Source organism: Hyperolius riggenbachi, chromosome 11, assembly GCF_040937935.1.
Source record: "Hyperolius riggenbachi isolate aHypRig1 chromosome 11, aHypRig1.pri, whole genome shotgun sequence".
In the NCBI taxonomy this organism is placed as follows: Eukaryota; Metazoa; Chordata; class Amphibia; order Anura; family Hyperoliidae; genus Hyperolius; species Hyperolius riggenbachi.
In genome coordinates this window covers 159669185-159684959 of record NC_090656.1, presented here as the reverse complement: position 1 = coordinate 159684959, position 15775 = coordinate 159669185, and the positions used below count along the sequence as shown (strand labels likewise).

The 15775-nt window shown below is 42.9% G+C and overlaps 1 protein-coding gene across 1 annotated transcript in view; it reads left to right on the top strand.

Annotated features, from left to right (window-relative positions):
* STX5 (syntaxin 5) overlaps nt 1-12264 on the top strand; it is a 70911-nt gene extending 58647 nt beyond the window's left edge. The window contains exons 8-11 of the mRNA XM_068261438.1: nt 1535-1616; nt 2202-2302; nt 11049-11170; nt 11278-12264. Of these exons, the coding sequence (XP_068117539.1) occupies nt 1535-1616; nt 2202-2302; nt 11049-11170; nt 11278-11437 (465 nt within the window). The 3' untranslated portion in view covers nt 11438-12264. The remainder of the gene's footprint in view (nt 1-1534; nt 1617-2201; nt 2303-11048; nt 11171-11277) is intronic.
* Nucleotides 12265-15775: the final 3511 nt, after the last annotated feature.

Sequence of the window (15775 nt, the reverse complement as noted above, 5' to 3'; positions counted from 1 at the left end):
TCCTGGGAGCTTGGAGCTAGAGGAAGCCCCCCCGGTAAGTACCACTCATTTTACTTTACGTTGCCTGATGATTCCTTTAAGGATCTGCACAATTAACAATCTGGTGCACAGATCATTCACTTAATTAGTAAAACCTCACAATTGTGAGGGAAGGCAGGGCCAACAACTATTCAAACGTTACATTCACTAACGGACCGCCACTTAATTACTCTAATATTCTTTATTGTATCAAGGTAAATAACAACAACAATATCCCCTATAAACCCCCCCTCCCCCCCCCCACCACCTATTAAAACCCCATCCCACGCTGGATTCAACAGGAGCGCTCCTGGTCAACACCATACACACACACACAACCCGCATTCATCAACCATGGACTGATCCAATCCCTAATGGCTAATAGAGGCAATGGAGGCAACTATGATAACGCTTCTGCCAAGGCAAGTCTATATTCTCTCCGGTGTAAGCATACTAACGATTAATCATGCAGCATTGTGACACAGTCCAGATTCAAATCTTCAGCAACTGCAACAAAAAACCTCTGCACTTAACATATCTTTGAATGCTTCTTTATGGAGTTGTTCAAATTCCTTCCTCGGAGCACCGTGCCACCATTATACCCACTGGCTCCCTACAGAACTGTATGGCTTCCAGGGTATTTCCCTTCAGCATAAAGGCATTACCTTCTCACTGTCATGAATGATGGTCGTCCGGGCATCCTCCTGCGGCGTCCCGCAGATTACAGGTACCTGTATGTGTGAAAACTTGCCGGCTTGCAGCGTATCATGCCTCCCCTTGTATGGATGCCGGAGCAGTTCCCCGCATCCAGCGTATTGGCCACGCCCACATATAGTTGCCTCCCATCTATTAGCCATTAGGGATTGTATCAGTCCATGGTTGATGAATGCGGGTTGTGTGTGTGTGTATGGTGTTGACCAGGAGTGCTCCTGTTGAATCCCGCGTGGGATGGGGTTTTAATAGGTGGGGGGTTTATAGGGGATATTGTTGTTGTTATTTACCTTTGATACAATAAAGAATATTAGAGTAATTGAGTGGCGGTCCATTAGTGAATGTAATGACTCCTTTAAGGACCAGAGTCCGCTGGTGCCAAACATCAGGGCTCGCCAGGGTAATGCCGCACAAAATTGCCGTTCACCCATTGCCTCAGCCCACCCACTACTGCAGGGCTCTGTGAGCCGGACACGAGCTGATTTCACAGTGATGATGGGGACAGGAGCCAATTAAATCAGCTCACAGAGCTCTGCTGTCATAGACAGCAGGGTGCGTGAGCTGCGGCAGGTGCAGATCGGCGGGAACTCGCGACGGATATGTTTAAATCTACGTCCTGTCTGAAATAAGCAGCCACAAACGGAATGTAGATTTCAACTGACTCAGTCCATAAATGATTAACTTTTTTTTACTGTATTATTTTTTTTTCCCTTTCTTGTCCCCTATTGACATAAATGCTTTTTTTACTTGATATTTCATGTTCTGCAGTTATCAAATCTAATCACTGTTTTTTTTACTTTCTCAGAATCTAAAGCAGCAAAGGAGTCGCAGGGAGCAATTTTCACAGGGTCAGGTCTCTGTTCTACCCCTCCATCACAACAGCATGGGTAGGTTTACCACCGTGTGTATAATTGTCTTCTATGGCCTTGATGATTTATACTATTGGTATTATGTGGAAGTGCTTTAATCCATGGTAACTATGTAAATGGTTCAGCATTAAGTCCATATTCAGAGGAACCTGCTGGAACTGAGATGTATGATCAGTCCTTGTTGGCTTTATTTTAATGTCCAAGAAACCGTGCCATGCTCTTATGTGTAAACCTCCTTGTACCTCTTTGAGATTCTTTGATCTTGAAGAGACATACAGTGATTGTGCAGACCTCTGCATGCTAGTTTGTGATCAGACACTCAAATTGGTGAAAAATAACACCTGTAGCTTCCTTCTATACAAACAAGTATTACAATTACAGCCCCTAAATGTCTGTCCTTTTTTAAAGCAGAACTAGCTGGTAGGAGTTAATAAACCGTACATTTCATTGCTAATTTTCTACCACCTTGGGAAAGCTACAGATTTTTACTCCATACTTTGCTATGATTTCTAGCAACAATGATTGCCAGTCTGATTTCTCCTCTTCGACATTATTGCATAGGCTATTTTTTCCATGCTTTTTATGATTTATTTATCCTTGCAGGTCCTTCTGTTCTTCTTCAAGATGATTCTCGCAGGCATGGGGATGTTGCAATAGACATGGATTCAAAAGTTAGCCAGCAGTTGCAGTTAATAGATGAGCAGGTAAGTGTAGTGAACAATTCTTGGCAACTTTTAACTTGCAAACCTATTTTGGATTGCCATGTTGCCTTTCAGAATTCACTCAGTCTGAAAGAATTACATTTTTCTGTATAAGGAACCGTCACGCAAAGAGTTTGGTGTCAGAGTTTACTGGCTGCAGGCTTGACTGAATTATGTATACAATCAAAAGCATCTCACTGGAACTACAGCTACAAACTACCGTATTTTTCGGACCATAAGATGCAGTTTTTCTCCCCCAAAAGTGGGGTGGAAAAGTTAGTGTGTCTCATGGCTGAATGCTAGAATTTGGCCGCCCCTCCCCCCATTGCTATCGTGAATTCTGCATGCAAACCTTTGTCACCAGGCTGAGGGGCCATTGGGCAGGCTGCAATCGCTTTAATACGAGAACCACTGAAGCTAAAAGATTAAACCAGACAGTCTTTCTAACACAAGCTCAAGTAGCCACAATTCTCAACCTACACAACCACTCATGGCAAAACACATCGGCATTTCAGTAGAGGTGAATCGGTTTCCAGAAGAGAAATGCTGCTGTAATGCTCACAAGATGCAGGCATTCAAGCGTACTCTCCAACATCTACCATAACATGCAGAGACCGAGAAGAGAGGCTCCCCGACATGCCTGCAGCTGAGAAGTGCACAGCCCTGCCAATCACGGCTGCCCGCTTTGTGACTGGCTCTGATGTTGTAGTTGGCTTAGCCACAGCACCATCATTGAGCCAATCACTGAACTTGCTTAGTAACAGTGAATTCAGTGATCGGCTCATTGACGGCGTTGCAGCTCCCGCCAGCAAGACCATCAGAGCCAGTCATATAGTGGGCAGCGGTGATTGGCAAGGCTGTGCACTGCTCAGTTGCAGGCATGTCTGGAGCCTCTCTCCTAGGGCTCTGCATGTTATGATAGATGTTGGTGAGTGCACTTGAGAGCATCTTATGAGTATTACAGCAGTATTTATCTTCTGGAAACCGATTCTATCATTTGCGATCAGACCTCTACTGAAATGCAGTTTTGTTTTTTGACACAATGTGTGGTTGTGTAGGCTGATAACTGTGGCTACCTGCTCTTGTGTTATAGACACTGTCTGTTTGAATAATCTTTTAGCTTCAGTGGCAAGCCAGACTAAAGTAGTACTGGTTGTCATTAAAACTGCTACTGCTTAATTTGAGCTGTGTAGCATGAGAGGTCATGCAGTCATGTGAAAGGCTGCTTTACTGTTTTTGTTTTATTGAGATCTTAAAATATAATTTACCAATATCTATACTTTTTGGTAATGCAGGAAAGATGGCTTGTGCGCTGAGATGAGGATCAATATATTATTGATTATTTTTAGAATGAATGAATGATACTGTGATGTTTAAAGGGACCCTGAGCAGTAACTAAAATCAAAACTTTCACTTACCTAGGGCTTCCTCCAGCCCACCGTAGGCTGCGAGTTCCCCCGCCATCCTCCTGAATCTTCTGCGTGTCCCGCTGGCGGCTCCATTGCCGGTGACACCCGGGTCGGGTGTCGGGCCGACCCTTCCTAGCTTCGCGTCATCACGCCGGCTGCTCAGCGTCATCGCGGCAGCCAGTGTGACAGTACTGGCTGCGCATGCACAGTTCAGAGAGAGAAAACTGTGCATGCGCAGTATTGTCACGCCGGCGCGATAACGCGAAGCGGGCGCCAAGCCTGGGTGTCACCGGCAATGGAGCCGCCAGCGGGAGAAGAGTCAGGACGGCGGGGGACCTCGCAGCCTATAGTGGACTGGAGGAAGCCCCGGGTAAGTGAAAGTTTTGATTTTAGTTACTGCTCGGGGCCCCTTTAAGGATGCAGCAAAGGTCCTCATGTAGAAATGAGATAGAAGAGGGACAAAGGAGGACACAAAGCGACAGAGGACAACACGAGATGTACTAGGGCGATATAGGGTACAAGGGGGACTAAATAATTGGGGGGAGAAGATCCACCAAGCCCCTGCACCATGTACGCAAACGTTTTTAGTATATTTTTTTCCATTTTTCTTTTGTCCTGTAACTAGGTGTATCTTATGGTCAGGAGCGTCTTATGGTCTGAAAAATTTGGTAGTTCTTGGAAGGGGAATACACGCCAAATACAAAGTATGGCTAATACCGCAAACCTGCTCCTATCATGTCTGCATACACCTTTCACATATTTGTAAGTTGCTTAACTGATGCTTAAAGTAAACCTGTAATGAGAAAATCCTCTCCTGGGGGGTACTCTCCTGGGGTGGGGGAAGCCTCCGGATCCTATTGAGGCTTCTCCTGTCCTCCTCGGTCGCACAACCGTGGAGATAAAGCTCCCCGAACAGCGGGGATGTAAATATTTACCTTCCCGGCTCCATCGCAGGCACAGTATCGGCTCTCCGCTCAGAGATGGGCGGAAATAGCCGATCGCTGTCGGCATGCTCTACTGCGCAGGCGCAAGTCTCCTGCACCTGCGCAGTAGAGCGGACCCGACGGAGATTGGCTATTTTTGCAACAGCGCCCCCGCTGGAGTCAGGAAAGGTAAATAAGTCTGCGCTTGTCGAGGGAGGATTCTGGGACACTTCGGGGGAGCCAGGGCTGGATTGCCTGCAGTTACACGGGGGTGGGAAGCCTCATTGTACCCTACGGCTTCCCCCTCCCGAGGTGAGTGTACCCCTCAGGGGAACTTTTTTTTTTTTTTCTTACAGGTTCCCTTTAATAAAGGGTAAGTCCTTCTTATCACAGCAAAGATTGTCTGCCTTTCATTTGGGCAGATAATAATAAAAAGACCTAAATCTCACCCTTATACACGCTTTTATTTTATTTCTGCTGTGGTATCTGCTTCTGTTTTCCTCAGTGTTCAAATTCTCAGTGGCCCATATGCAATGAACCTTTTCGCCCGGGTTTTATCCTAGGTGATACAGTAAGTAGAATCCCTTTTTTAGTGAACTCCAAGGGACCAGGAAAAGTAGTTTACTATATCAAAATGGGTTATACATTGTATATTTATACAGACGTTTTTGCTGGGACCTGAGGACTGAATTTACTACAGTAGCAATAAAAAGTATGTGAACCCTATGGAATTATATGGATTTCTGCACAAATTGGTCATAAAATGTGATCCGATCTTCACAACAATAGACGATCAGTCTGTTTAAACTAATACCACCCAAATAATTAAATGTTTCCATGTTTTTATTGAGCACCCCATGTAAACCTTCACAGTGCAGGTGGAAAAATATGTGAAACCCTAGACTGACATCTCCAAGAGCGAATTGGAGTGAGGTGTTAGCTGAAGTCCAATCAATGAGATGAGATTGGAGGTGTTGGTTACAGCTGCACTGCCCATAAAAAACACACACCAGTTTTGGGTTTGCTTTTCCCAAGAAGTATTGCCTGATATGAATGATGTCTCGCACAAAAGGGCTCTCAGAAGACCTACAATTAAAAATTGTTGACTTGCATAAAGCTGAAAAGGGTTATAAAAGTATCTCGAAAAGATTAGAGAATGGTAAAGGGTGAATGGTTCTATATACAGTTGTGTTCAAAATTATTCAACCCCCACTGAAATCTATTTACATCTGATTGGCATATTGTTAGAGCATGCACATATGGGGACAGGTCAATAGATTGTGTCTGGCCTCCTGTGTTGTGTAGATGCTGAGGCACCGCAGGGGGTGGAGACATTGGCTGGCAGGAAGAGTGTTCAGTTTGCCTGTTGCAGAGATGCAAATTGACTTGTTGTGTTTGGCTTTTGTTGGTAGTGTCAAACCTGCAATAAAATGTATTCAGTTCATTTGCAAGCTGCAGGTTATGTAGTGAGGGGGAAGATTTATTCTTCCTGTAGCTGGTAATTTCATGCAGAGATTTCCATATTGTGGATGAGTCGGCATTAGAAAATTTTTTCCTCAAGTTTTTGCGAATAATCTTTTTTTTTTTTTTTTGCATCGGTAATGGCTCTCTGCAGTTTGTATTTCGCATCTTTGTAGAGGACTTTATTGCCTGTACGATATGCCTTTTCTTTATCGAGTCGCAGCTTCCTAAGATGTGATGTAAACCAGGGTTTATCGTTATTGTACCTGGTGCACTTTTTTGTGGGGATACAGGACTCTTCGCAAAAGGTAATATATGATGTCACAGCGTCAGTGTATTCATTTAGGTCACTGGAGGATTCTTTAAATAAATTCCAGTCAGTTAAATCAAAGCAGCTCTGCAGTTTTTCTGCAGCTTCACTAGTTCATTTCTTAACTGTGGTCACTACAGGTTTGGCAGTTTTTAGTCTTTGGATGTATGTTGGGATAAGCTGTATAACAGTATGATCAGAGTTCCCCAAAGCTGCCCTGCTGGCAGAGTGATACGAGTCCTTAGTCGTAGTGTAACAGTGAGCAAGTGTCTTACCTCCTCTAGTTGCGCTTGTGACGTGCTGCCTGTATTTGGGGAGTTCTTTGGAAAGGTTAGTACTGTTGAAATCCCCTAGTATGGTAAAAAAAGAATCTGGGTACTCCCTTTCCACCTCGGTGATTTGATCTGCGAGATCCTGGAGCGCAGGCTGCATACATGTTTGTGGAGGGATGTACACGGCAACCAAAATAAATGAAGAAAACTCACGGGGTGAATAATAGGGTCTACAGTTTATGAAGAGTGTTTCCAGCCCAGCCGAGCATGTCCTCTTAATAACTGTAACATCTGTGCACTATCTATCATTAATATAGAAAAAGAGTCCTCCACCTTTTGGTTTTGCCAGAAGTGGGTCCCGGTCAGATCTGTAGAGTGTAAATCAGTTTTATTCAACCCCCAAGTGACATTCATACTTAGTACAACATCCTTTTCCAGTTATAACAGCTTTTAAACATGAAACTGGCCAAAACACTCAATTTCAGTTGCATAATTTTGAACACAATTGTATGTAAGAGGAGTAGGATGGATTAGATGATGATGGGGACTGATAATTGTGTATAGTAGAGGGATATGTATTGGGAGTTTTGGTGGGTGTGTATATTATAAACTGGAAGGAAGTATGGAGTATGGTATGGAAAGAAGAGATGTAGTAGAAGTAGCAGGTATATGTAATAATGCAATCACCCTTTTTTTTTCCTACCTAAGTATTAATGTAGATTTTCTTCCCGTTTATGGGTTAAATGTTTGTATTGCATTTTGTAAAAAGTGAAAATTGAAAATAAAGATAATGTAATGCAAAAAAAAAAAGTATCTCTAAAAGCCTTGCTGTTCATCAGTCCACTGTAAGAAAAATAGTCTATAAATGGAGAAAGTCCATCACTGCTGCTACTCTCCCTAGGAGTGGCCTTCCTGTAAATATGACTGCAAAAGCACAGCACAGAATGCTCAATGAGGTAAAGAAGAATCCTAGAGTGTCAGCTAAAGACGTACAAATGTTTCTGGCATATGCTAACATCCATGTTAGTGAATCTATGATACGTAAAACACTAAACAAGAATGGAGTTCATGGGTGGATACCACAGAGGAAGCCACTGCTGTCAACCAAAAAATTGCTGTATGTTTAAAGTTTGCAAAAGAGCAGCTGGATGTTCCACAGCAGTACTGGCAAAATATTTTATGGACAGAGGAAACCAAAGTTGAGTTTTTTGGAAGAAACCCACAACACTACGTGTGGAGAAATGAGGCACATCACACCAACATCAAAACCTCATCCCATCAGTAAAGTATGGTATTATAGTTTGGGGCTGCTTTGCTGCGTCAGAACATGGATGGATTGCTATCATCAAAGGAAAATTAATTCCCAAGTTTATAAAGACATTTTGCAGGAGAACCTTAAAGGAATACTATCGTTTCACATATTTTTTTCAATTGACATAGGAATTGTTTGGGAAGTGCTGCTAAGTACTGGTGTATACATTTTAGTAGCAACCTCTTTGTTTACTGTTAGCAAAATACTTTCAAAGTTTACTGATGCCAAAATTGACGGCAGACTGAGCCATGAGGAGAGGGGAAATTCCCCTCACACTTGATCAGTTAACTCTGTGTAGCTCTGTGTGTGACAGAGAAGAGAGCTCCCAACAGCTGCAGCTCCTGTGTCCTGTGTTTCTGACTGACGTGTCTGAAGAGAGAAGAGGAAATGTAACTAATTCTCACAGCATTTCATACTGTTTTTGCTTTCAGAGTTTGATATGTTTGACATTTGCTTTCTGTAGTCTGATATGCAACTCTGGCTGTGCGTTGAAGCAGACACCCCTTCTGCAATAGTTTTGTCCCAATAAAGCTAAATCCTACCCTCAATAAATTACAGTTTTTGCCTCTGATATTTAACATGAAAAGTAGGAAAATGTTTACACAACTACTTGGACATTTGCACACTGTCATTTTAGAACACTTGGGTATCGATAGTATTCCTTTTAAGGCCGTATGCCAACCAGTTGAAGCTCAGCAGAAGATGGGTGCTACAAAAGGACAACGACCCAAAGCATAGAAGTAAATAAACTACAGAATGGCTTAAACAGAAGAAAATAAGCCTACTGGACTGGCCCAGTCAGAGTCCTGACCTCAGCCTGATTTACACCAGACATCCCAAGAAAATTGCTGAACTGAAACATTTCTGCAAAGGGGAATGGTCAAGAATTACTCCTGACCGTTGTGCACATCTGATCTGCAAATACAGGAAACATTTGGTTGAAGTTATTACTGCCAAAGGAGGTTCAACCAGTTATTAAATCCAAGGGTACACATACCTTTTCCACCTGCACTGTGAATGTTTACATGGTGTGTTCAATAAAAACATGTAAACATTTAATTATTTGTGTGGTATTAGTTTAAGCAGCCTGTGATTGTCTATTGTTGTGACTTAGATGAAGTTCAGATCACATATTATGACCAATTTGTACAGAAATCCATATAATTCCAAAGGGTTCACCTACTTTTTATTGCTACTGTATATCCAGAGGTTTACTATGAGATTCTACTGTATGTAGATTTTTTATTTATTTTTATTTAAAGTTGCTGCACATAGTACAATCAAACATTCACAATATTTGACTGTACAATGGCATGATTTATTATAAATGTACTTTCACAGTCAAGGAACAGCACAAATGAGAATGCATTTCATGGCCTAAAGCTGTTTCTTTAGGTCAAAATCTAGAGAATAACTGAAGTTACCCCAGCAAAGCACCTCCTGCTTGTCTTCCTTCTACCCCAAAGCCCGTCGATACGAATGAAACTCCGGCTGATACGAACCGCCGACCTGCCGCAACGTCGGGGATTCCCTGCATCGGCTCCCCTTCTGTCCCTGAATCCCCTGCGTGGTCCACGTCCCCCCTGCCTCCGCTCCTGCTCCTGTATAGCGGCAGTGTCTTACCTTATCCATGGCGTCTGTGGGGATCACAGACCTTTTTTTCCTTTTCGCGTGACTTCCCCTAATGAACAGCTTGTGCTGATTGCGTCATCAGCAGAAGCCGTTATTAGAGAAGTGCAAAAGGGAAGAGTTCTGTGATCCCCACGGGTCCCATGGATTAGGTGAGATACTGCTGCTATACACTTCCACTCACAGGGGGAGCAGAGGCAGAGGGGAGGAAGCGAATACACGGAATGGAGCAGACAGAGGGGTAAAGAGTAGGCACACTGGGTACAGAAGCTGGGACAGAAGGGGACACTCTGGGAACAGAAGGGAAAACAGGAGAAAACATTGGGGCAAAGGAGGACACCAGTTGGGGGAGAATATGTACAAGACGCTCCTGGAACATGGACGCACCAAGTTTCCCCCCCCCCCTGGTTTTTGCCCTCTAAACCTAGGTGCGACTTATCTGGAGCGTCCTATACAGCGGTAACTAGCGGTGAATTGATATTTTTTCTTTACCTTTCTGGATTTCCCTTTTAAGTGGACTATGAATCCTATTCAGTACCTAATTCTTTGAAAGGTCAAAGACTTCTAATGGTCCCCCACAGACATCCTGCGCCCATGCAGCCACTCCCCAATGCTCTGGCCCCGCCTCTGGTTCACTTCTGGAATTTCAGACTTTAAAGGGACACTGTAGGAGGGGTCAGAGGAAAATGAGTTGAAGTTAACCGGGGCTTCTAATGGTCCCCCACAGACATCCTGTGCCAGTGCAGCCACTCCCCAATGCTCCGGCCCCGCTTCTGGTTCACTTCTGGAATTTCAGACTTTAAAGTCTGAAAATCACTGCGCCTGCGTTGCCGTGTCCTCACTCCCGCTGATGGCACCAGGAGCGTACTGCGCAGGCCCAGTATGGTCTGTGCCTGCGCCGTGCGTTCCTAGTGACATCAGGGGAAGCGAGGACACGGCAATGCAGGCGCAGTGGTTTTCAGACTTTAAAGTCTGAAATTCCAGAAGTGAACCGGAGGCGGGGCCGGAGCATTGGCGAGTGGCTGCACGGGCAGGCTTTTAGACCCTAAAGCTGGGGGATAAACCATGCTGCTAGAGAGCTTGCAGCAGCCCCAGCACTTACCTCCCCAGGCCCCAGCGCTGCAGTTCTCCCTCCCTTTTCCAGATGGCGCTGTAACCCTGTAGTGAGATTGCTGTCTGTCGTCATGACGACAAACGGCGATCTCACCCGAGGGATGCAGAGACTCTGAGGACAGGAAGGAGACTGGCTGCCGGCATCTGGATCCTGGAGGAGGCGAGTTAAAATGCGCGCCACTGCCCACCATGCCAGCTCCTGCGCACTGATGCCTGTCTCTGGCGACAAGGGAGAGGCTGCCGGGGGCATTTACCTATGAAAGGAAATATAAAAAGATTTTGATAATCCTGTGAATCTGAAATGCAACTTTCTTCTTCAGGATTCCTATATTCAGAGCCGAGCAGATACCATGCAGAACATAGAGTCAACTATAGTAGAACTTGGCTCCATCTTTCAGCAGCTCGCTCACATGGTGAAAGAACAAGAAGAAACTATACAGAGGTGAGGAGCTAATTCTTTACTTTTAACTTTTTTTTTTTTTTGCTATGTTTTCATATGTTCCATTTGCTTCATTGTTTATTACATTACTTTTTTTTTTTCCTTCTAAGGATTGATGGAAATGTCGAAGAGACACAACTCAATGTAGAAGCTGCGCATTCTGAAATCTTGAAGTACTTTCAGTCTGTCACATCAAACCGCTGGCTCATGATCAAGATATTTCTCATACTTATTGTATTTTTTATAATATTTGTAGTGTTCCTAGCATGAGGCAACCTCAAACCTTTAATAACTTGCTTCATGCCTCCTCGAGACAGACACTCTCTTAAACAACTGAGAAAAAGGCAGGGTTGTCACTGTATGCACGTGTGAGTTGTGACTTGTGTGCAAGGAATGCAAGTTTTGTGTATTTTGTTTGTTTGTTTATGCGGGGGAGCTGGACCTAGTATGATATCACAACTTGTTGTGTTGTGCCACTGAAAGGTTACCATTTATATATTTAGCAGACAAACTTCATCCTATCCTGCAAAAATATAGAGTTGGTAACTGGGTATGTTTGGCGTGTGTGTGGGTAATTGTACATTTGTTTATGGACGTTTGGCTGAAAGATTGTTACATATACCCAAAAGTTATATCATTTGCCAATGTATAAAATGTAATTGAGTATGGAAGTGAATTGGGCATGTAAATATGATTCTTGACATTTCTGAAGTGTCTTACTGGAATTGCTTTAAAATCGAACGAAGACAGAGGATCAACCAGACTCCTTTTTCCTCTATACACAAACTGCTTTCTTATTTTAATCTTTTTTGTAGACTTTTTTTGCTTTTAAATTATTAAATATTCAGTAGCATTAAAACAATTATGGATGCACAGTTGAAAACTTGCTCACTCTCAAAGGGAAGGTTCCTAATGGAAGGATTCAATGACCCAGAAGAGGAGGTATTCTTTTAAACACATTCCAGAACTTTAACATGGAGGATTTAACCCCTCTTACCAGTTGTCTTGAGATAAAGACTGTGACCTTACTTTGCTGTACAAATTGTGTATATATTGCAGGATGCCAGAATAATACATTTAAAAACATTTCAACTCTGTTATTTTGTGATGTGTCTTTATTATTCGTGCAGGTGCATTTGTTTAGGAATAAGTGCATTAAAAATAATTTTGCCACTCATAGCTCCCAGTCATGGTGGCAGCAATGGCCTTTACCTCTTGTATAGATCAATGATTTAACATCTGTATCAGAAAAGAAAAATAAGGTTATTTTTATCTTGTGTTATGAATTAATCGCGGGCCTAAATCACGTGTCCTGGAGCGCTCCTCAAGGCTGCAAAAAACGCTGGAAAGATATGGCATCAGTGCGCGTTCCCCGCTGCAATGCAGCACCGCAGAGCGGCTGCCTGAGGGCCTTGCTGTCCCATGGTCCTAACCTATCGGAGACATCGCAGTGGTGGTAATCTAATTAGAGGACGACATGTGGTGAGACTATCTGGACTTTTCTTACCTAACTTGCATGCTGAAGAGGATTCCCCTTGGCTCTCCATACCAGTGCACTATTAACGTTCTCGCCCCCTCTCTGAAGATACGGCCAAATCGGTACAGGTACCGTTAGGGGTGAATGAGTGTGGTGTATGATGGAGGTGCGAATGGTGATGCACTTAATACAGGCAAATTTTAATTGATTTTAATTTGGATGCATGTTTATGGAGTTGGAGTCACAATAAAGCTAATTTTTCAAGTTTTGCATATACCTATGATCTCTCCCATTGTTAATTAATTATTATCAGCTACGTACTTTTAATGGGACTGATCTCTCGTACAGAGGTGAGGGTATAATAATTTAAGGTGTCAGTTGAGTTCAGGCAAACTTATATATGATTTTATGAATTAATCGCTGCACAAGGACAGAGCTGCCCAACTTTCAATATTTTAAGGGAACCAGAGACGCCAGCAAAAAAAGTTGTACGTACCTGGGGCTTCCTCCAGCCCCATACGCACGGATCGCTCCCACGCCGCCGTCCTCCGCTTCCTGTTTCAGCCAGTTCCGGGTCCCGTAGTTTCAGCCAGTCGGCGGCAGCACGCAGCCAATTGTCCGCATCATTTTACACTTTACACTCTTTTTTTACACTCTGCAGCTTTAAGAGTTGCGCTTTCTGTTGGTGATTTATGATCACTGCTGTAGTGTTTATTTTTTTTTGTTCGTGTTTTTTTTTTTTTTTTAATTTTGCTTTTTTTTTTTAATTTTATTTTAAAAACTCCCCACCATCCCCCCCGCCAGCCAATCACAGAGATCGGCTCTCATAGACATCAGCCTATGAAGGCCGATTGCTCTCTGAGCCTCCCAGGGGGACAGCCGAGTGTCACGGCTGTCCCCAGTATAGCGCTGCTGTAGATCGCAGCGCTGTACAATGTAAATGGATGGCGGTTTCGCCGTCTAACAGTTTGTTAGTGGCAATTACCGCTGGCAGACTACTAGCGGAGCGGAGCGGAGATGCGCGTGTGATCCTCTGCAATCACCGCCCCAGGACTTCACGCCAATTGGCGTTACGCGGTCCTGGGGAGCCAATTGGCATGAGGCGGTCATTTAGAGGTTAAAACCAAATAAAAACAAGACAGGCACTGCCCAGGTCCTGTCGTCCAATATACATAGATACATAAAGGCTTAAATAAGGACAAAAACTTTTTATACTGGTATAAAGGCTAATGATCTTTAATGCCAGAACTCTTTCTTAGCCTGTATAGCTAAACTTGTGAACTTTGAATTTATGATGCCTCTGTGACAGTTTGACTCCCAATTCTGTGGGTATTGTGTAAACAAAGAGTCTTATTTCATCCCATTTAGATGTTCTGTTTCACTTAAAGAGGAACTCCAGTGAAAATAATGTAATAAAAAAAGTGCTTCATTTTTACAATAATTATGTATAAATGATTTAGTCAGTGTTTGCTCATTGTAAAATCTTTCCTCTCCCAGAATCACATTCTGACATGTATTACATGGTGACATTGTTACTGTGGGCAGGTTATGTAGCTGTTTCTAGCTGTTCTGGCTGTTACAGACATCTGTAAACAGCTATTTCCTGTCTGTGAACATTGTTACATTGTGGCAGTTTGCCCAGAGTACCGCGGTCCCAGAGCTTCTTGTGGGAGGGGTTTCACCACAATATCAGTCATACAGCGCCCCCTGATGGTCTGTTTGTGAAATGCAATAGATTTGTCATGTAAAAGGGGGTATCAGCTACTGATTGGGATAAAGTTAAATTCTTGGTCGGAGTTTCTCTTTAAGGCATCTTAATGACTTTGTGTTTATGCTTGAAAAAAATCAATGTATTCCCTTTTGATGATGCATGTATATAGCGGTCTGCTCCATCAGTTTGTAAGCAAACAGGATTGAAGCCCGACGAAGGCTAGTCAGCCAAAAGCTAGTTTAATCTTATTATTTTAAGTTAGCCAATAAATGGTATCATCCTGATTCAGAACTTCTTGCTATGTATAGGTAACTACCAGTGATGAGCGAAAATGCAAATATTCTTTTCGCCAAATTTTTGCGAAAATATTACTATTTCGTTTCGACCAGCGTAATTTCGCCCAAATATTTTCGTGTTTATTTTCACCTAATGTCCGCTATTTTTGCGTTTAATAGCTAAGCCCCCTTACAAGCTAGAATTACCAAACTTGTAGGGTATATTAAGGAGATAAGTGGTTACAAGAGGAAAAAAAAATTCAAAAAGACTTAAAAATCGATTTTTTCAAAAACTCTAAGTTTCAAAGGGAAAAAAAAAAAGTATACATTTAAATGAGGTAAATGACAGTTACTGTAGCAAACCTAGTGGTAATGTACATTTACTTATATAAAAAAAAAGCAATGAATTTCCTGACAGGGTTTCCAGATATTTCTGGTTTTTATTTCTGTTTTTATTTCATTTAACCCTTTGTGGAAATGGGTAAGGGGAACTTTGTACCCCTATATTCAGTTCTCCTGGGAAGGGGGTGGCCGGGCATCTGGGGGTCCCCTTCTTTTGCTGCATGCTTGTTCAGGGTCTACAGCTAAAAGTATTCGTGGCAGAGGATCAGCATTGATAGCTAGGGAACTGGTATTGCTTAAAAGGAAATGCATTTTTTAAAAGGAAATAAACTTTGCACAGATGTACTACTACACTGATATGATATCTAGTATGTAGCTTGCACTGTGGCACAGACACACAGTGATCAGTAACAGTATATCACCCCCTGCTTCTACATAAAATCCACTGAGCACAGAGAAAAAGTCTAAAAAAAGACTTTTTGTTTTAGAATACAAGTACAATCCAGCCTGCTGTAGCTTGTATTTGTGGAGAGTTTCAAACCACAAACACACAGTAGACTGCAAATAAATGAGCAGTAGCTAGCTAAGCTCTCTACTCCCTATCACATCTGCTAACTCTTCTCAATAGAGGCTGGTGTGTCAGAGAGCTAGTCTTAGGCCCCATTCACACTTGAGCGTTTTGCCGGCGATTTCGGCAAGCCGCTCAAATGCTAGCGCTTTTGAAAACGCTAGTGTAATTAAACCCTATGGGCTTGTTCTTACTTGGGCGATTTGCGGTAATCGCCTCAAATCACCCAAAATTG